This window comes from Rhea americana, unplaced genomic scaffold (genome assembly GCF_003343005.1).
Source record: "Rhea americana isolate MKP2758 unplaced genomic scaffold, rheAme1 scaffold_531, whole genome shotgun sequence".
NCBI classification, from domain to species: domain Eukaryota; kingdom Metazoa; phylum Chordata; class Aves; order Rheiformes; family Rheidae; genus Rhea; species Rhea americana.
The window spans coordinates 52633-74057 of NW_028186681.1; the positions used below are offsets into that span (position 1 = coordinate 52633).

At 41.5% G+C, this 21425-nt stretch overlaps 1 protein-coding gene across 1 annotated transcript in view; it reads left to right on the forward strand.

The window, feature by feature from the left end:
• The window catches only part of CTNNBL1 (catenin beta like 1), a 61458-nt gene extending 40702 nt beyond the window's left edge, over positions 1 to 20756 (forward strand). The window contains exons 12-16 of the mRNA XM_085318372.1: positions 3573 to 3670; positions 4764 to 4844; positions 14100 to 14237; positions 14851 to 14923; positions 20505 to 20756. Coding sequence (XP_085174498.1) covers positions 3573 to 3670; positions 4764 to 4844; positions 14100 to 14237; positions 14851 to 14923; positions 20505 to 20593 — 479 coding nt within the window. The 3' untranslated portion in view covers positions 20594 to 20756. The remainder of the gene's footprint in view (positions 1 to 3572; positions 3671 to 4763; positions 4845 to 14099; positions 14238 to 14850; positions 14924 to 20504) is intronic.
• The last annotated feature ends 669 nt before the right edge of the window (positions 20757 to 21425 follow it).

Here is a 21425-nt window from a genome sequence, read left to right on the forward strand (position 1 = left end):
AGTGATTAATACAGAACTTGAATGGCACATATGAACACCCTTGTAGGGAACAGATGCTTGATACTGAAGATGCCTTTAATCTTGCGAACAGAGGCAAATCCTGTCAGTGGACTGGGAGTTGAAGCCAAAGAAAATCAACCAGGAAATAAAATGCAAATTTTAAACAATAAGTAGAACTAGTTATTAGAGCGTCTGTCAAGGGTGAAATATAATTTAAACTGTAACTCAAGCAAGGTGTTTCTTTAAAAGGTAGATATGGATTTATACAGAAACTATACCCTTGATGCAGGAGTTGCTTTGTGAAATGTTTTGTGCAGTTGTGCCTATGGTATAAAAGAGGTTGGATCTGATGGGCAAAATGTTCCTTTCGGGGCTTAATAATAATAATAACTATGCAAATATTTCCATTACTTTCACTCTGTCACCAGATCTGTTTTCCTGCTCGTGGTCCCACCTCCCTGAGTACTGCTAGAAAAGGGACTTGAAAGTCAGGAGCTAATGCTCAGTGTGATGGTAGATTAAAAAGACTTTTTTTGTTCCTAGGGTAACTGTGCTGTTYGAGTACCTGTGACAAATCCTGAAAAGAAAAGAAAGGAATGAGAAGCCCATCAAGTGGGAGAATGGGTCATCGCATATTAGCAGAGACTATAATAGCATATTAGGAGAGACTGTAATAGCTGAGTGGAGCACTCTTTGACCAATACTCTGATTTTTCCTTTTTACTACAGGCAGCGTAGGTGAATCCTAGTAGACTGGAGCTGATGATTTCCTTCTAGAGCAGAAGAACATCTGTTAGAATATATTTTAAAAAAACAACAAAACCCACTTTTTTCATAACTTTTCACATTAAGAAAATAGGACCTTGCAGGGGCTTTGGAAGCTTTCGCAGTTTTTTGTTTTGGTTTTAATATAGACATCTAATTTGATATAGTTCCTGTGGAATAACTGTTTCTCTGCAGGAGGAGCCTGCACTGACATATCCAGAGCCATCCTTCACCTCCACGCTATTCTGTCGAAATGATGGAGCAGCTCAATGGTGCTGGACACCAGATAAACCTGTTATCTCCTCTGCTCTTCCTGCCAGCAGCTCTCCCAATCTCTTTGGTACATGAAAAATTGACACTACCTCAGGCAGAAATCTGTTTCTAAGGAAGCTACATTTATAAGTAGCTAATGAAATGGTGTGTATGTGCACATGGGTATACATCCTCTTCTGTTTGCTGCCCTTATGTAGTATGCAGATAATCTATGGTAAATGAGGGCAGACCCACAAGTTGGGCAAGTGTCTTTGGTGACCTTAGCCTTTAAAGGAAAGCAGAGCTCGCTGGTAATGGAAACGCTCCAAACAGGTGGATGCCGCTTGTTCTTTGTGTGCTAGCGCCATTGATCAAGGCTGCTCGTGGCTCCAGGCTAAGCATCACTGTGGAAATGCATGTTAAAAAGGTTTGACGGCAATAAGATGATGATCCCTCTCCTCTGTATCATATTTTTCTCTCTGAAAATARCAAACCTTGACACCCCTTCCTCCCTTCCTCCACCTTAGGTGAGGAAATTTTTATAGMTACTATTTTTCATCAGTCTTAATCGACAAGATTAAAGTGAAGACATCTTGGAGCAATTATAGTTTTGAATATATTGAAATATCTGAAATATGAGGTCTGTACTTAATGCAGACTTCTATGCAGGAAGCAATACCGAATGATTTGGTAGAGCAGAGAAACTGGTGCCTCTGTCATTTACTTTGTGCCTTTGTGCTTGGTTTTATTTCTGTGCATTAAAATCATGTACTACTTGATATCCTGCATCATTTCTAATGTTGGCATATGTTTTGCGAATGATTTACATCTCTGCATATCCTGTGCCCTTGTAAGAGTAATGCAAGGAGTGCAAACAAGTGCTTGTATATGTCCTACAATATTCTCTTTTCACAGAGGAAAAAAGACACCTTTATCTTCTCTGGACTCCTTCTGTGAACTCAACCTTGTTTCCAGAAGTGAATCAGTTCATGAGTGGGGTTTTTCCTTTTTTCTTTTTTTYTTTTTTTTTCCCCCTTTTCTTCTCTCCCCCCCCCCACGCCCACCCTGCGATATTGTTCATTCGCAAAATGAAAAAGAGCCAGAGCTCATGACAGTTGCAACTTGAGAGCTTGTTTGGAAATGTTTCAAAAAGAGTGTGATTTTATACATGCATTTTATATAAATTGCATATAAAACTAGTGAATCTTTCTGAAGAAATGAGGACACAGAAACACTTTTTCTACTTCGCAGAAGTCTGGTAAAGCCAAATACTAGTGTTTAAAGAAGCATAATACAGCCTGTAAGCGTAATGTTTAGAGCAGCRTTTTGCTGCCTTGCCTTCTGAAGCAGAGCGCTCAGTACGCGGTTATGAAATGCTTGTTTCCCTGAATGCCTTGAATGTGTTCACTATTCTGCAGAAACAGGCCTTTGATAAGAGAGTGTACCGTATTTTGTTAGTAACAGCGTAGAAGATATTCTGCTGTGATGTTTGTTCGAGAGGATCTTCTGAAAGATGCTTAGAAGGCATAAAAGAAGCAATGCGGTGTGGCCCTTCAGGTACAGCCTTTCATAGTCCTTCTATGGAGGGACATCTGCGTTTGTAAAGAAAAGAACTCCTTAGAGCTTTGTCCTGCTGTTCAGGAGGAGACAAACRTTGTTACAGATTTGAGGCTTGGTTCAGTCACCATTCAAAGTGAAATTTTGGTTGGACATAAACACAGATGTTATCTCGTGTGTGCTTGCAAAGTTGATTATTTTATTTTATTTTATTTTTTTTTAAACTTGACTCCAAGGTTTGTGCTGTAAAATACGATCCCCAGGTGGAATCTGGAAGAGTGCAGAACAGATTTATTTGGTTATTTCTTGTTTGTTGTGGCATATTCATATTCAATTCACCAGATTTTCTGTAAATAAGAGTGCTTTGTTTGAGGATTTTTGTCTAGCTAATACCAATTAAGTCTCTGCAGGAGCTGTACGCTGGCGCGGTTATTCCTTTTTCAAGCTTTCCTGTTTTAATAATCGTTCCCTGCTTGGTAACCCAAGGGTCATTTGAATGACAATGTCAGCTTCCAAATGAATCCTGGTTTGGGGCCAGTGTTCCTTTTAGCTGCAAGGGAGGAAACAAAGTGCTGTGCCTTTAGCTGTGATGGCGAATGCCTGAAAAGAATGTGTGCCACTAGGCAGGTATGCCAGCCYGGGGAGCTGAACTGAAGTAGAATTTGTGCTTTTTTTAAGTTGCTTTTCCTGGGGCCGTTGTTGTTAAATCAGGCATGTTCCCAAAGATCGTCTGTGTAGCAGGTGTATTACAGCAGAATCCAGAAGAGACCTTTCTAGTTTGGTTGTGATGGGAGAGGAGCTGTCTGTGTTCTCTACGGAGACAGCTAGCTTATGACTTAGCTCTSTGTTCCGTCTTCTGTCCTTAACGTGGTGGGTAAGAACCAGGGTTCTGCTTACAGTTACGTACTGGAGCGTTAGTAGTAAATTTAATGGCATGTTACAAAGAAAATAAGCYCCTATTTCTGATTTCAGCATGCAATTTTCATTATATACCTCCAGAACATGTCTGTTCTATCCTGGCCTCCCTTCTGCGAAACCTGAGAGGGCAGCAAAGGACACGGTTGCTGAATAAATTCACRGAGAATGACAGTGAGAAGGTGAGTGTGCTGAATATTTGTTTGCACTTCCTGGACTAGCAGACTGGGGAGTGTGCTTGATAATGGCAGAATGCCTATGTGCACTTCCTAAATTACTAAAAATAGTTATTTTATCTAACTGTAAAGACTTGTAYGCCCACATGCTCTCCTTCTCCTTCCCTCCTCCTCATTCATGTTGTTATCAACAAACAGGAGAACTGGAATGCCTTTAGTGCTTGGTCTCCTGGRTCATAGGTGCTTTTGTTTGTTGGTTCGCTTGCATTTGATAGTAATGATTCTCAGCCCTGGTTGTGTGTGCCTCTTGAAGCCTGAGCATATAACACATGTTGTGTGGTATTACATTGCGCTAGCTCTGTGGGACCTGGGTATGGAAAGGTGCCAGTTTTTTCTGGTGATGCTTTCTTACAGAAAGTTTAGGCATTGATTTAGCATACACTTATCATTCCTCATTCCTCCCTTAGAATGCGCCATATTAGTGATGTTCTGGAAATCCTTCCCAAAATGTTTACTTGGTGGTAAATAGATCAAACAGCTGCAGAACAGCAAACAGCAGTTCTTATAAACCAGTAATTCCCATTAGATTTGTGAATTCTACCACTAACATAAAGTAAGTTCCTCTGTATTCCTCCTCAGTGTGTTTTTAAAGTGTTCAATTGCAGAAAATTTTCCACTACTAGAAAATTTATCAGTTACTTAGTCCAGTACTGTGAAGTTCAGGAGAGCCGTAACATGTCTGATATACTTAACAGAAGCGTAGGCAGAAAGGTCCATTTAAGAAACCAGGAGAATTGGAGAACCAGAAAACAGGAGAGCAAGCAAGTTATGGACACATGTCTATTTGCTTCTGTTTGGCTGGAGTAGATAAGACCATATTGTGATATGGGATTCCATCCAGATGCCTGCAGAGACTCGGTGTGCTTCTCTGTCCAACGCTTGTCCCATCCTCCTGTAATGTGCTCATTCTTGTGAGTGACGGAATTGCCTGTTATTTTGTGAAGACTGCAGCTGGGAGGAAAACAACATAGCATGAAGGATTAAAGATTATTGCGTTGTTCTTTTATCTTGCTTAGGTCTCTCTCTTCTGCCCTTGCAGGTTGACCGGCTGATGGAACTGTATTTTAAGTACCTGGATGCAATGCAGGCAGCTGATAAGAAGATTGAAGGAGAGAAACATGTATGTATTACTTCACTTTGTGTGTTGCTAGCTCATGTCTGTGATGCCTCTTTCTCCTTTCAGTTGTTAACTCTCTTGCAGTAGCTGAAGGATTTCTTTTAATTTGGCTTTACTCCTTTGCATGGCTTCTTGCAAACAGCTCACTATAATCTCAGCAATGGATTAATACCCAAATGTCATCTGTACAGAAGTTCTGGCTTAGCCAGGTCATTCTTCTGAACCAGGCCTTCATACCTGGGCTGACTATTATCTTTTAATTCCTGTTGCCCCACTCTCCAACTTATGGTTACCTCAGATACAACAGCCTGAGAGTTACTTTACAGGAAGTGCTCCTGGGTTGTTTCTTAGAGTGAGTTTTTCCAGGAGGGCCTAGATCTATGCTACAGTTTGCCTTCCCTTGTACTTGGCTGAAATTTAAGGTGGGTTTGGCAGATGGGGAGTAAGTGAAATACAGTGAAACAATTGCATGATAATGTGCAAGGCCTCCTACCAGAAGTCTTTAGACTTCTGATCAGCTGTGGGAAGGCTTCTATTTTGATTAGTTAGATGGGGCAGTAGCCAAAGTCTGGTGTGCTCTCTGCACACCAGCAGTGAATCGTTTTGAATAACACGAGCTTTGGTACCACACAGTACTTTCTTGGAACTGAAGCTGGAACAGACTTTTTGAAAGAGAATGAGCTGTTGGAGTCAGGCAGCAGCTTGCGGAGCTGTTAGTGATGTTGGCCTGTTGCCCACAAGATTATGGGTGTCAGCGCTGAAGAGGGTGTGACATTGATTAGTAGTGACAGAGAGTAATGGCTGTGGCCGCTCTCCTGGGCTGTGGGCGCGCGCGGCGGGCTGTGGGCTCCAGCCCCCCGCCAGCCTCTGACAAACAGCTGCCTCTGCAGTGCCAAGGCCGTTTCACTGGGCACCGGCAAACATTCGGAGGGCATTAGAGCTCTGCAGCGTTGTTGCCGCTCAAAAAGGCGCAGGGGTGAGAGATGAATGGAGCTGCTTTTGCTGCCAGCATTCAGGCTCCATATGGACAGCTGCAGCTTCACAAATGAGTGGTAGCCAGAAGCAAAAAACCTTTATTCTTTCTTGCTATCCCTCTGCTCTCTATTCATCCTTCTTAGAACAGAGCGAGAAATTATTTATTCTTTACGTTTCAGTTTTGGTGTGTGTGTTTTAGAACTCGGAAAGCAGAGCTAATGTTTCTAGCCAAACTCCTGCAGTGTATGGACAGCTGCTATATAGAGCCCTTAAATACAATATGCAGAGCTAATATGTGCAGTACCTTTTATCCAAAAAGATCGTGAAGCATTCTGCAAATGTTAGCACCTGTAGCAAGCAGCCAACACAAACCAGGGGGAGTGAAAGGAATCCGAGTCTGAAAAGGCTTATTTAAAAGCTCTTTAATTAGTACATATTTAGTATATAAATTTATGTAGAAGATGGATTGATAYTATTTCATGGATTTTTAAGCATCTATTTTCATAGGTTAAATGGTGCAGAAAATTCTTTGTTTGCATAGTAGGGCCACAAGGCTAATTTGACTCTATAAGAGTGTGTATCTCGGATTTCGACCTCTCACGTGGACGTGTTGAGCTGCTTTAGGCTTGGCTATCTCCTGAGAAGGGAGACTTTGGGGGCTCTTGTGTCCTTAGAGAATTTGTCCCACCACAGTAGAACTGTACTTAGTTTTGCTTGTGCTGTAGCTTGCCATGTTTCGTTCATGACAAAATGTAAAACTGTAAGAACTCAGGTTTTTCTTTTGCACTCAGAAGGCTGTTGTGCTTTTGCCTCACTGAAGGGGTCTGTAGGCTGGAATGGCTAAGATGCTTGGATCTCCCAATTCTTCTCTCTTACTGGTGCTAATAATAGAATTTGGCCTTCTACAATGTATTTCAACAGAGAATCTTAAAGCATTTTACACAGATTAACTCAGGCTGCATGTCACCCCTGAGAAGCAGATTTATACTTTACATGTGGAGGACATTGAGATACASACGCACACACACACATGTATGCACACATATATACACAGGCATACATATACACATGTATATGTGTTTGTGTRTGTATATATATCAAAAAAAAAATTTCCGAAGCAGAGCTATTCAGAGTCCATCGTTAGAGACTGGAAGGCTAGAACTTTGGAGCGTTAGTCCAGTTCCAATCTTGATTGCCTTTAAACCCCCCGATGATACTAAACACGCCACCAAGCTACTACTTTTTGCTTTATATCTCAACTGCAGAAGGAAGGTACAAATGCTTTCCTCTTTTGCATAGAAATTGTGAGATTAAATACACTAAAGTACGTGTGATGTGTTTGTTCTAGTGACAGGTTCAGGCAAGTGCTAGAGACTTGAATTATGTCTAGTACATTCACCCCTTCCTCCACAGCTCTACTTCTCTCTCTAGATGAAGTGATTTGCAGCAGAACTAAAATCCTCTTCTGTTTCAGCTCTCATGCCATGATTTGTCTTAAAAAGCTTATTACTRTTATAGTTGCTTTGTAAGATCTTTTAAGCAGGAAGTGTGTCATCACAAATGTTTTGTATGCTATCTGATACAAGGGTCTGCAGTGAYAGGTGAAGGCTACAGCAGTATTACTTTTTTTTTTCTTGTTGTATGTGTACTGTCAGGACCATGACTTAGTGAACAGCAGGTCAACAAGCTACTTCTTTGGAGGTCGGTCTGGATATTGCACAAGAACTCTGTTGCTTCATAAGACAGTTCAGGAATGGGCCTATAGGTTTACCTACAATTCCTGACATAAAATATTGCTTCTTGGGAATGCTGCTTCTCTCCTTAGGTGAAGGAACTTTCACATAAGCATAAAATTGTCCTCCTTTCTGGAAGAAGGTATTGCGTTTATGACCRTCTGGATCGAGTGTAGAGGAAATTGGTCAGGAACTTAACTGCCTTCCCTTTAACAGATGATTTGCTAATTAAATCCTTCATCAGAAGGGGTAGAGAATTCATCTGTGCATCTTTCAAGGGAGACCAAGGGGTAGACCACTGCATTTCGGAGGGTATTAATGGTCATTCAATCATTATGAAATATATTTCTGCTTTCTAGAAATAAATAGCCTTTTTCTCAGCATCCTGAGGGGAGATAAGAGTACTGGACAGAATGTACATGAAATATGATGTTGAGATTCCTTTCCTAGCTTGGAATGTTTTTGGAGTATTGATTGCTTTGTTTTGTAGCTTTCTAAAACTGTCATTGGACAAAGGTGTGCTGAGATCTGAAATGATTCAAGTGGTTTTCTCATGTAGAAGTAGGCAAAAACCACTATTCTGCCCTTCAGATCAGGGAATTGTCTGGCTTTGACAGGATTTATGGGACACTTTAATGTTCATAGTTTTTGCACATGAATCATTGAAGTGGATGACACGAACACTTGATCCTGTAAAAACTATGCTTTGTCACTTGAGGGCTTTTGACCTTCCCCTTGCAGTAGAGGACACAGTACCAAAAAAATCTGCAATACAGATCTTTCTTCTTGATCCAAAGAAAATGATACCTGTTTAGATTTTACAGGTTTGGCCTATACTGATGAGAGAGAGAGAGAGGTTCAAGGCTGATGGAGAGGGTATCCTGGAATACATCTTGCATTACAAAAGTGAAAACTTGATTATGCAGGGAAYGACTGAAGATATCATACCTGATGTTTTGTGTTTATAGTGCACAAGAAGCTGCTGCTCTTGCTGTTCTCTCTCTCCATTTCCCTTTTCATTCTTTTAACTTGGCTTGCTTTAGTGATCTGGTTTACAGCCCAGCCCTTCAGATTGTTGCAGTGAAGACATGGGAATGAATAACTGAAAACTGGAGGGAGGAGGAGAATTTCTTAAGCCAGCTGCACTACTGAAGAAAAATTATTAAGAAGCTAAACTGTGAATCCGGACAGTGAGACAGGATGTGGCCCAGGAGGGAACTTTCCTTCATCTTAGTGTAATGTAGTTGTTTACTTCTATGGAATCTATACAAAAGTGGTCAGAGATAATGACTTAGTGGTTGTCCTAATTGCCATGTGAAAGCCTGGAGTGAAGTCCGTATGAGCATTCGTTTCCAGCACCTGATGCCTATCTTACCATTTTTCTCAGAGTTTTTAGTTAATGAAACCTAGAGAATATCAAAGCCTTTGGTTACGAAGAAAATATCTTGTCCTCTCTCAAATTCTTTAATCTGTTCTGTAGAAGGTACAAAACCCTATGGCTTTTAGTTCTGTCTAAAATGAGACATAATTATAGGCAGCAGCAACAGGCTTAGTGATCTCTAAAGAAGGTAGAAAAAGTCAGGAGATGGTTTAGTATTTTTATAGTTTTACAGAAAATTACTCTCAGCAGGTTTATTCAATAAAATAGTCTCACTAGATACTTTGCACTATAATGACTTACAAATTACATGCTAATTGTGCTACAGTTAAGTTATTCTATCCTTGAAAGAGAGGGATGGGACTCCTAGCATGAATGCAGTGTCCGCAGATTTGGATAACTTAAATAGTAATTTGTATTAACCTAGCATTTGAGTTCAGTTTAAAATGACTGAATTGCCTGGAATTGAATTGAGGACAGGAGCTAAGGGGAGTGCGTTAGTGTAAAGTGTGAAGAATATAACTCTTTTCACTGGAAGGTATGCAGATTTTGAGTGTGGCTGCATTGAACTAAGATTGGTGAGTCTTTTTAGGTGTCATGACTACCCTATCATGGTTCCAGTTTCTTGCTGCTGATGTTGAGCTCATGCTTTTGCAGGAGCTGCTGCTCTGTTTCTCCTGATTCAGTAAAGATGGTACGCTTTGCAGCAATCACAATGAGTTTTTCAGCTCTTGCAGATTGGCTGCTCAGTTTACAGATGCTCAGGTATGTTTCTGCTTGTAAGGCAGAAGTGAACAAAGCCCTTCTCAGAGCAGACAGCTCGCAGTGTGGATTGGTCACCTTGGCATGACCTGTGCATCCCTGCTCTCCTGGTTGCAGTACAGCCTGTGACTTGACAAGGGCTCAATCCTAACCTTTCTGTGTTCCAAGAAATACAGTGGTCAGTGTGCTGATTAGATCATGTGGTCTCCAGTCTCCACATGTGAACAAGGCTTCTGGGGAAATCATTGTCCAATTACACTGAGATGCCAGAATCCATAAAAAAAATACTGAGTCTCTGTACCAATTCATATTTTTCAAGCACTAACATGCAGATTAAATGACACARTAACCTTCTTTGGTATTACTTTATGAGACTTCAAGCATTTTTTTTCAAAACTTACATAGATTTACCAGAGCCCTACTTACTGCTTTTTAGGATCTTCTAAAAGACTTTCTGCTAGGAGAAAAGATAAATTACTGGAACAGATTCCTGGTGTCATCTTGAAAGTTCAGAGTAAACAAGGCAATTTGTAACGCACTGGGAAACATGGGATAGATTAGGCATTCATGAGACTGCATAATTAAAACACAGTGCCTTTGCTCCACTACATTTGGAGAACTTAACATCATACCTCAAGGACTGCATCTGGAYGACGTCCCTGAGACGTTCTTGGGACAGTGCTCGTCAATCACAGTAGTATGCGGTACTGTGGCAAACTTTGAATTGCCCAATTGTGTATGGCATTTTTATGCATCAGTGTTATCYGTCTTACCTGTTTGCTTTAGATATTATTCCAGCTTGCTTTGAAATGAGGTGTCTGTGAGCTGAAAGCAGATTACAACCTTTTTATTTGGTACTGGACAGTCCTTGCTATAATAGTCTAATTTCACCCAAGGTTTTTGCTTGCTCCTGTCTTGTTGCAAGTGTCAGTCCTTTTCTGCTGCATGCTTCTTTTGACCAAGGGCTTAGTAGTGTCCTCAAATTTTGCTGTTTGCTTGTATTTTGAAAGTGCCCTTGAGCATGGCTGACTTCACTTGCCTGTCCTCCATTACACCAATAACAAATATCAAGGAGAGAATCYGTACTTGTTGGTGTAGGAGGGAAATTGTGATAGCTGTTTGCATACATGAGCCATTCRGAGCCTTCTCATCTGAGATCTGTGATCATCTGAGTGACTTTGCTCTCCTGTCAGGTGAGGAATTAAAAATAGGATCGTGTAGGYATTCCTTATGGTCTTGGAGAGTACCAATCCATTCTGCTCTGCTTCTGTCAGCCTTACCAGGTTTTAYTGGGAAAGGTGATTTGATACATAATGAAGAGAAGGATGCCAAATTGACCTTGAGGCAGCAATGTGCCCTTGTGGCCAAGAAGGCCAATGGTCTCCTGGGGTGCATTGGGAAGACTGTTGCCAGCAGGTCGAGGGAGGTGATCCTGCCCCTCTACTCAGCCCTGGGGAGGCCTCATCTTGAGCATTGCATCCAGTTCTGGGCTCCCCAGTACGAGAGAGACATGGAGCTACTGGAGAGAGTCCAGCATAGGGCTACGAGGATGCTCAGAGGGCTGGAGCACCTGCCCTATGAGGAACGGCTGCGAGAGCTGGGCCTSTTCAGCCTGGGGAAGAGAAGACTGAGGGGGGATCTGATCAATGTGTAYAAGTACCTGAAGGGAAGGTGTCAAGGGGACGGGGACAAACTCTTTTCGGTTGTCCCATGTGACAGGACAAAAGGCAATGGGCAGAAACTGAAGCACAGGAAGTTCCACCTGAACGTGAGGGGGAATTTCTTCACTGTGAGAGTGACGGAGCACTGACACAGGTTGCCCAGAGAGGTTGTGGAGACTCCTTCTCTGGAGATATCCAAGGCCCGCCTGAATGCAACCCTGTCTGACATGCTCTAGGTGACCGTGCTGAGCAGCGAGGTTGGACTAGATGATCTCCAGAGGTCCCTTCCAACCTTACTGATTCGATGATTCTATGCAGAGAACCTTTTTGGGCCCTATTATGGTGACTGTGAAGCAGATGTGATCCTTTGCACAGTAGCRGCAGATCCATTGTATCTTTAGGTTTTGAGTCTTCACTTGATGCCTCAAGGCCTGCCAGTCCYGCCTTATTACTGTGAGAGAAGCTCATTTTAGCTTCACAGAAGCCCATCTTATTGCYGTCTTCTCCCATCAGCAAGGGGCATCTCAGTGCATATTGTTGGCAGATTAGAAATGGCATCTGAGTGCTCATTTGGAGGTTAGCAACTTGACAGCTTTGAGAGAGAGACAAAGTGGAAAGGTGGCTATCTGGTACTGTACGAAGAGACAGATTAACATTTAAAGGATGGCTGTGGTTTAAAAAAAGACTGTAAAAAGGCACCTTAAAACTACTTTTCTTCTAATACTTATCTGCTTAATTTACTGGCACAAAATCTTGCTTCTGTGTCAAGAGGGGCTGTTATAACTGCTACCTTCTCTGTGTAATCAAGAGAACAGTTTCCTGGATTCTGCTCCTGTTATCATCATGGTTGAATCAGAATACAGAACAGAAACAATCTCTGTTCTCTGCTCTGGTGATTCAAACTTCTTGCCTGTTGAGGCTTTTCTGTTTAGGAATTTAGCACTGCTGGGCACAGTTGTCAGTATGTCTCTGTGTGGTGAGTGAGCGATTGGGAATGAGTACCTTGTCCTCTTTCTTGAATGAGGTTTTTGGATATTTCAGTCAGTGGCTTCCTATCTTTTGCTAGCCAGACTCAAAATTGTTTAGTTTTAGAGACCAAATGTGATCAGTCATTTAGTTTTACATGGATGCAGGATGAGGAAAGTTGCTTCTTGCACAAAATTGGAATTATTTTCCCTGACAAGAAGTTCTGTGCAAGTTCTGCCCAGTCATGCCTGTGCCCATGATTTTGAGAGCTTGCGGTAAATTACAATTTGTATAATGCCAAAGTATTTGGTGCTAAAGCATCCTGTAGTATAGCAAACACAGTTGATTTTATGGCATTGATAACTAGATACTGTTTTTAAAATGCAACTTGTTCTTCCACTGGCAAGCTAGATTTCTGAGAGGAGAGCAAAAAGATTGCCTTGTATGTATGCCGTGATCTGCTTTTTCTTTCTCTCTCTTCTGGGAGACAGCTGTAAATAGCTGTAATTTCAAGCCATTTGGATCTTAGTTGAACTTACATATGACAAATGTCCATTGCATTCTCTTTAGTGAGAAGTGCAGAGGGTTAACCCCTAACATACTCTACCTGTAAATAGATTAGAGCCCTTGACTAGAAGAACAGGAAAATTTTGGTAGTCTAAATGAGCTTTGGTGCTGGTGACYTTGCGTGCATTTGCCTGGAGCATGTACGTGTAGAGGAAGTACTAGTTGAGTATTATAGGTAGAGTGCTTGGTATTGCTGATGGTGGCTCTAATGAGAAAATATTGCTCCATTGGTATGTGCCCACCTGCCAGACTGCTGCATAATAAATCATACAAGCTCCAGCAAGCTAGCAGGGTCTGACAAGCCGTTTCCTTAATTAAAAAGACGGGCAAAAGGTCACATGTGACTGGTTATTTTGGTCTGTTGGTCTCCATGAAAATGGATGGCAGGTTCACTCTTGGTGGGCCTTTCTCAGGAGAAGCTGTTCTGAGTTTATTGCCAGGTTGTTTTTGCCAGTGTTTTGAAGAAAAAGCTCTGTTTGAACAAGAAAAATGGAATGACCTCTTCTGTTGTACACTTRGAATCCTTTCGGGCAGCGTTTTCTCTGATGTAATAGTGTATACTCTGTAATGTAATACTATATATGCAGACAAAGAAAGAACTGTAGCCATTCCCACAGAAGCCTATGGTCCTCTGATAATTTATACCAGCTGAAGGCTTGACCTCGTTAGTATTCCTAACAAATGAAGTTGGAAGAACAAGATGGGGGATGGTAAAACTRAATTTGTGCAGAATCTTTTAGTCCTGTTTTCTCATTCATCAGTTGATAAGAAACCTGAAATTCTGATAGACTTTTTGAGTCTGCTGGAGTCATATTCTGCACTGCTTAATAGCACCCTCAAATGGCCAGTAAAAGAGCAGATTTTTTGTTCCATTTTGACAAAACGTATAAATAAATTGGCTTATTCGTATTTCATAGTCACTGTCTCTAATCACTCAGTTTAGAAAATGTAATTTGTATGTTTAAATTAAAATTTAATTTGCAGATGGACACACTTCACAACCAGTGAAGGCAAAAACTTTCAAAATTGAATTAAATGTTTTGTGAATGTAAATGAATTAAAAGTAGTACTCCTTTGGAGAGAAATTCATAGATGTTAATATTTTGGTGAACAAAGCATTTGTTAAGAGAACTTGAATATCACCAAAATTATGCCATTCTTAAAAGAAAGAATTAAGACACAATCATCACAATGAAAAGAATGCGTTGTTTTACAGGACATGGTACGTCGAGGAGAGATAATAGACGACGACATGGAAGATGAATTCTATCTCCGTCGCCTGGATGCTGGTCTCTTTGTTCTACAGTTGATTTGTTACATCATGGCAGAGATCTGTAATGCTAATGTTCCCCAGGTAAAGCTATCACAGAAGGTCAGCAGAATCACCTGTGTTTCCATCCATGATACAAACAAGGGTCTAAATCCTTACATATGTTCCCTCACTGAATGGTCTTTTCTTAATTCTATTTGGAGGGAAACGTCCTATTTATTGCAGTTGTGTCCACACTCAGGTATAGCAATCAGAAGGGCGTTAATAGGTACAGAAGCTGATCATTTTCATCACTAAATTCATGTAACCTTGCTCATGGCAGTTTTAYAGTTTGAAATGGAAGCACCTTGTTTATATCACTACTGGAGAGAGTGGAAGGGGATGTTTTCTGAGAAAGTCTTCCAAAGGCACGAACTAAAGCAGATGACTTTCTTGACCTATGCAGAACACTGCATCTCTGCTGGTGTGAATATTTTGGGTTTTGTGAATGTTACACTGTTAGGTGTACCTGTGCCACATACCTTCTTGAATGTTCCTAAGTAGGTGCTGTGGGACTGTGGACTAGGAAAGCTGARTTGGGATCTGTGGTTTTCAGAGTTGCTGCTCCTCCCGCAAAGAAGTGGAAGAAAGTGGGATYGTGTGTGGTATTTTTGTTCAATTGAAGATGACTTTCTTGTCTTTCCTGTCCCCTGATTAGATTCGTCAGAGAGTCCATCAGATTCTGAACATGAGAGGCAGCTCCATTAAAATCGTTCGACACATCTTAAAGGGTGAGTTGAGGTGTTCCTACTCATGTGTCTCAACCTCTAACAGGAGTAGCTTTGTCATCACTATTCTTTACGAGCCTTCATGTGTAATTCTTCTTGACTTCATGAGCATTTTGGGTGGCAGTTGAGGAACATTCTGAGATCAGGGCAGGGGTGGAGTCACCCTTGTAAGAGGCACACTTACCTTAGAGTTAAGGCACTTGCTGTTGTCTGATGTCAGTGCAGTGTCATATAACACCACCTCACTCCATGTTACCATCAGGCACAAACTGGCTCAGATTTGTCACTGATACTAAGACTAGAGTAAATATTTAAAGGAAGCATGTGCGCGTGTTAGAAGAGTAGTGGAGTTTCATCTTTCATTAACACGGCCCTGCACTTCACCACCTGCACCGTATTAGTATCCATGGTGTATTTGTCTTGTTCTTAGTGTCAGATTAGTATGGATTATAGCATTAAAGTATTCTCTATAGTTTAAAATGTAGCTGTTGTGATTTGCAATCCTGRTTTTAAAGTACTGCTTGTTACTTTTAATACTTGCGTTGAATTAGAGCAATGTTTATTTGAGCTCTGGCCCTCATCTATGACCTGCCCTCCACCGGCAGAAGCAGCCAGTTGAACTTAGGAGCGAGAGGACAGGACTCAGAACAGCCCCCCCGAGTAGCGAGAACTAGCTGGATCAGCTGTTACTGTGCCACGCACAGGAGATGCCTTTCTTTGTTTAGCAGTGGGTTGTTCTGAGGCCATGTCTGCTTCCRGGAGGTTGTGCTGCTTTCTGTGAGGGGTAGGGAATCTCTCTCTCCCTTCTGAAGAGAAAGGARGTTTGGCAATATCTGTGGGTATACTGGGCTCTGGGTTTTGCTATTTGGGTTTCTCTGCCTTCTTTGAGGATAACAATGATATGCTCAGCACTGGGAGGGAAAGGTGGGAAGGGGGATTTCCTGCAGATCCTCCTTTTCCTTCCATCCCATATGCAGGAAGGAAAAGCAGGATTGGAAAGCTGGGTGGTATGAATAAAATAAGTTTTCTTGATAATGTGAGATTACCTGCAGTTATAGGCAGTGTTTAATGCCTGCTGATGAATGATGTAACTGTGTAGTTTCTTTTTTTTTTCTGCTCTTCATTGTGGCACTTGTCAATTCCTGCCTCCAAACTGTCCATTGCTAACTTGGTGCATGGCACATGTCCTCTTTCAGATTCCCAAGCTTGATCTGGGCCACAGGTGCCTGAGGGATTTATCTGCACACTTCAGGTTCACTACTTGGATTTGTTGATTTACATATTAAGTTTACCTTGCTGAATTGGAAGGCAGTTGCATTAAAATTGCRTATGATTCCTTCTTTACGGACAGTATGACTTGTGAAACTTTTTTAATGGCACTATAACATCGTATAAGTTGCTTATAAAAAGTATGACTTGTACAGCAGTCCTAGTAGTTTCAAAATTGATGTGTCATCTTCTGAAAAAGGCCATAAATGGCATGTTAACAGTACAGGTGACAGATACGGCATTTGAGGCTCTTTTTTAAACTCTCCCCCAACTCTCATGTCAGTTTTAGAGATTTATAGCATCACAGGTGTCAGTAACCCTAGAAATAGATTTGTTAGTGGACTCTTGTGAAACGATGCAGCTTATCTGCAGTCCTTGCTGGTGAAATTTAGATTTGTCAATAGTTACACACTTACGTCCAAGTATTTTGTTGGTATAAATGCGTGACTTCTGTTAGCTTGCTGAAATGGACAAATACTTGCCTCTCCAGCTGAGTGAGTTGATTAAACACAGCTTGCCAACTGGAGTACTGGGCTTGGTTGTGGACCCTGAAAGTGTGTCACTCAGACTGTGGTCCAGTGGGGGATTTCTGAAAAGTTAATTGGCACATGGAATGTGGGACTCTCTTTCCAAATGACTGAGAGTTTGGTACTTTATCAGCATCCCTTGAGCCTTGGCTGAAATATTTCCAGGACAGTTTGCTCTCAGAATAGATGAAGGCTGGTTTATTTTTGCTTTTCATTCAGTGTTTTGCTCTTGTTCAGTTTTTATTTTCTATTTTTGCATACTAATTAGGTGCTTGGTTTTTAGTTTGATTTTTATGGCCTACATATTCTCCATGTTTCTCTGGCAACCTGACAGCTGATGGATCCCTTGGGGTTCCTAAGAATTACTTATAATGCAAGTGAGGCAGCAGGGCTGTTTTCTTATGGTAGTACTTTCAAGGGGGAGGAGTAGGCAGGGAATAACTGAAGGCTCATTAAATGCATTTCTGCAGGCTGACCAGTCCTCCAACAGAGTTTTTCTTGAAGATCAAGCGTTGTTTACAATAGGATGGTTAGTTTATTCTTTGGAATAAAATGACTGGATAGCACTTGCCTTGGCTGGGAGGATGTTTTTGGCATGGAAACTAATCTTCGTAACAGGAAGTGCTGTCTATGTCTTGAGGCAGTTCTTGGTCTCCATGTCTCACTGAGAATGGAGTGAGGCCCAGACCTCTATAAAYAGGGATACTTGGCCTTGCAACGGGATAGTGCTGCTCACTACCTGTCTAGAGAGTGACTTGTCTTTTGTACCTTCTCCCCTTTGCTCACATTCTCCCCCAAACACTGATAATGCCCCCRGAGTTTGAGATGTCCTGGGGAGCTGTTTTCAGAGGAGCCGTGTAGGAGTTAAGGTATAGAGGTCTATATCCAGAAGCACTGATGTGTAATGTCTAGTTAAACACTTGGTTTCAGTGAAGGTAATGGGCACATCAGGGAGCTGGGAAGGTGGAATACCTATTGAATGTTAAAACCAAACGTGATACATGTGTAATCAAAAGGAAAAGGTAGATATTTAAGGACTATGCTAAATTTGACCTACRGTCCCTCAGTATGTGCAGGTTTTATAGTTTCCAGTATCCATTACAAGCTTCAATATTTCCCTATTGATTTTGACTGTTCTGTAACCATTGTATTTTGTCTAATGAAGCAGAAACCAATCATGGGTCCTTTCCCTTTGTGTAGCTGCAGAAATGAGTAAGCTCTGTTTAACTGTTGGCAAAGAGGCAGTTTACATTTGAATTTTGCCATCTCACTGAAGTGGTGGAACTTTAAATAAAAAAGTAAATACATAAAACCTCAGTGGGTGGTGATTTTTTTCTTTTAAGCTTGATTCAGGAGGTTTGATCTGGTCTCTTCAAATTAGCATTAATAGCTGTTGGTAACCTAGTAAGCAGTCTAGCAGGGAGTCACTGGGATTTTGAATCCCAAGTCTTATGAAACCTGAATATTTAGAAGGGAAAGTGCTGAGCTTTTGGAAAAGATGTGAAGAATTTGTGCCATGTTTTTTATGAGTGGTCTCACTGAGGCAATAGAAGGGCAATGTCACTAGTGGTACTCTGCTTGAGTTCTATGTTTAAATACTTTCACAGTCTTTAAAGCAAAAATCTTCCCTGGCCACAACCCTACTGCCTTCTGTGTTGTAGATCCTGCTGCTTCGCAGAGACTCGCCTAGATCTCCCTGCTGCGTTCAGGGGATCCAGGTCCCTTGTCCCAGCCTGGTGCTACCAGGCAGTAAACTGAAAGATGAAGTCCCTGCTTTCGCTTGGGTTTTTGAACTGTCAGGATGTAATGGCAGYCAGGAAAGTGTTGCCTTTGGGCTGCAATAAACAAAGGCAATTGCGGTTGCTGCATCTGTTTCAGAGGCACTTACTCTGCCAAAGCACACTGAGGGGGCTGCTTTGGGGACTGAGCTTGCTCCTTCGTCACGCCTCCCTGAGGGAGCAAGGCTGTTCTACAGAAAGCTCTGTGATAGTGCCAGAAGGTGACAGGAGAACTGGAGCTGAACACTCTCCTTAGCTGGCACTTTTTCCTGGGAAAGTAACCCTCTCTTTTCCACACTGAACCTTGTCTCCCACAGGAGGTAGGTACCAGGTTAGGATCCCACTGGCACTGTGATACAGCCCTTTGCTAAGTCACGCACATGTGCGATGGAGAGCTTCACAGCCTGGGCTGCTGGGGCCCTGCCTTTGCTCCATTAGCAGTACGTAGATAACTCGCTGAATGTTCAGTGCATGAACTCAAAGCAGCTAGAGCAAGATCAAATCCATTAGCTTGCTGCTCTCTTTGTTACACTGTGATGAAGTGTTTTTCTTCCGTCTGAAGGAAGAGGGTTCCCTGTGCTTAGCCCTCTTCTCCCAGGACTGAGAGGAAGTCAGATTCACCTGCAGCAAACCCTGGTGTTATCCACCTTCTCTTACTACGGACACTGTAGCAGTTTATGAATATTGAAAGGATTTCTCCCAGAGGCCTTGGCAAAGAACTCTGCTTTTTGTACATGGAGAGAGARAAAGAGAGGGAGTGCACACATGAGGGAAGACTCCCACATCAGCTAACTTCTCCTTGTCCTCACTCTTTTCAATGCTCTTATGATAAAGGCTTTGATGGAGCTCAGAAGCATGTAGCAGTACTGAATGTATTAATATTTAAACAAATTTTCTACAGCAAGTTACCAGTCAGATGGTGAATACAAGCTGTTCTGTTTGTTTAGGAAAAAGAGAAAGAATGAGAGGAGGTGAAGGCTGGGAAACACTGTCTAACCAGGCAGTCCTCTTGTGATTTACTAAGATTTGTTCAGGTCCTTGCTTTTGCAGCTCAAAACCTTCTCTTCATTTCTTTCTTTCTTTTCTTTTTTTTTTCTTTTTAAACTGTTCTTGAATATGCAGTTTTGATGGCAGGAAGGAGAGAGCAGGTAAGGGAACGAGAGCTACTACCTGCTTTAAATGAATGTCAGGAAGTAGCTAGCTGCAGAGGAAGTTGCAGTTCTRCAGTGTTTGKTCGTGTATGCGGAAAGGCAAGCGCTTGATCAGGGTCCAGTATCATCTAGCTGAACACAAGAAGCTTACTTTGTAGCTAACTCTAACCTAGCGTTTATTTTCGTCCATGTGGGTTAAGCACTCATAGATTGGGGAATTAGTCTCCTCTTGAGAAATTGTACAAAAATCCTTATCCAGGTTGCCTGGAAAACAAAGGAGTTCAGGGAGGACTGCTTTTTAATATTTATTAACAAATGTATAACAGCACCTGTTTGACTTCCCTTTATGATATTCAGTGTTAAATGGAACCTGAAAAAAGTGATGTCCAGGACTGTTTTTTTTCTTAGGTTGAAAGAGGCTGATAATACAACTGTCCAGTTTAAATAATTGTCAGTGGGCTCCTCCTTTTCTGTAATGAGAGAAATGGGAGGAATGCCTAAATTGTCACTTTCTAAATGGTTAGACTCTGGAGAATGTGTTCTGTCTTGAAGTGGTAGTGTCTGCTTATATTTGTTGTGCTGCTTAATGATGAGAGAACAGCATGTTCCTTCTAAAGTCTCTATTCCCTATAAAAGCTTTTAATGAGGGGTCAGTAGATGTTTAACATGCAAAGCTTTAACCCCGGGGAGGGGGAAAAAATCCATCAATGTTCCTTACATAAATTCCCATTCAATTATTTGCAGTGGACATAGATTCTGCAGTGATATCTCTGCAACAGAAATTGCCCGTCTTTCATTAGAATCTTACTCAAAACCTGCTTTTTTTTCTTTCTTTCTTTTTTTTTTTTTTCCCCTGCAGAGTATGCAGAGAATATTGGGGATGGGAAGAACCAAGAGTTCCGGGAGAGTGAGCAGAAACGAATCCTGGATCTACTGGAGAATTTCTGAGGACTCTGGAATTGAATTCTTTGCCTCCTCCTAAGAAGAGTTTCTGAATTGTCTTTCCTTCAGCTGACCTTTTCCAACCTTGATTGCACGATAGAAGTGAGGTTTCTATGAAACCACTTCTAAATGGAATTTTGGAGATATTAAAGATAGATTTTTTTTTTAATTCCTTGTTTGTTATTTAAGTAGTTTGATGTGAGTGAGATTACAGATGCATGCCTTGCAGTAGGGCAGCTCAAGATCGTTTTCCTTCTTTCTTTCCAATTCTGTGATCATCCTGTGATCAGAGCATGAAATAATGTAACAGCATACACCTTAGAGGAACAGTAAAGAGGAAGCCCAATATCTCAAGAGGTTGTTAGCATGTTACTTCAGCCTGATATGTGAATGAAAAGGTGCAACCCACACCGCTAATGTAAGCTCGAGAGGTTGAAGAGTTGATATRTGTCCAGTTCAACTGCTCTTTGGATTGGCAGCCTCTGGCAGAGGGCAAACCAGGAATTGTAACTAGTAGCCATTCCTACTAAATATTCCCAAAGATGAGTCAGAATCAAAGGTATGTTTTGTGCAACGCTGTTCAGGCTGTTACCCTCCTTTAGGGGATGTTTGAGCAATTCTATCCAGGTTACACTCTATGAAACTGAAGGGGAAGGTAAGTAATCAATCACCCACATTTCCTTGACTTCTCTTCCTTTCTCAGTTTGCTTTAGGGCCTTGGCTGTAGTTGTTCTGCAGAACAATGTTCTGATTTTTCATCTGGCAGTCTGTTTTTTTTATAGCAGCAATAAGTTCACCACTAGGAAAATAGAAAACCCCAGTAATGCAGGCTTTTCCA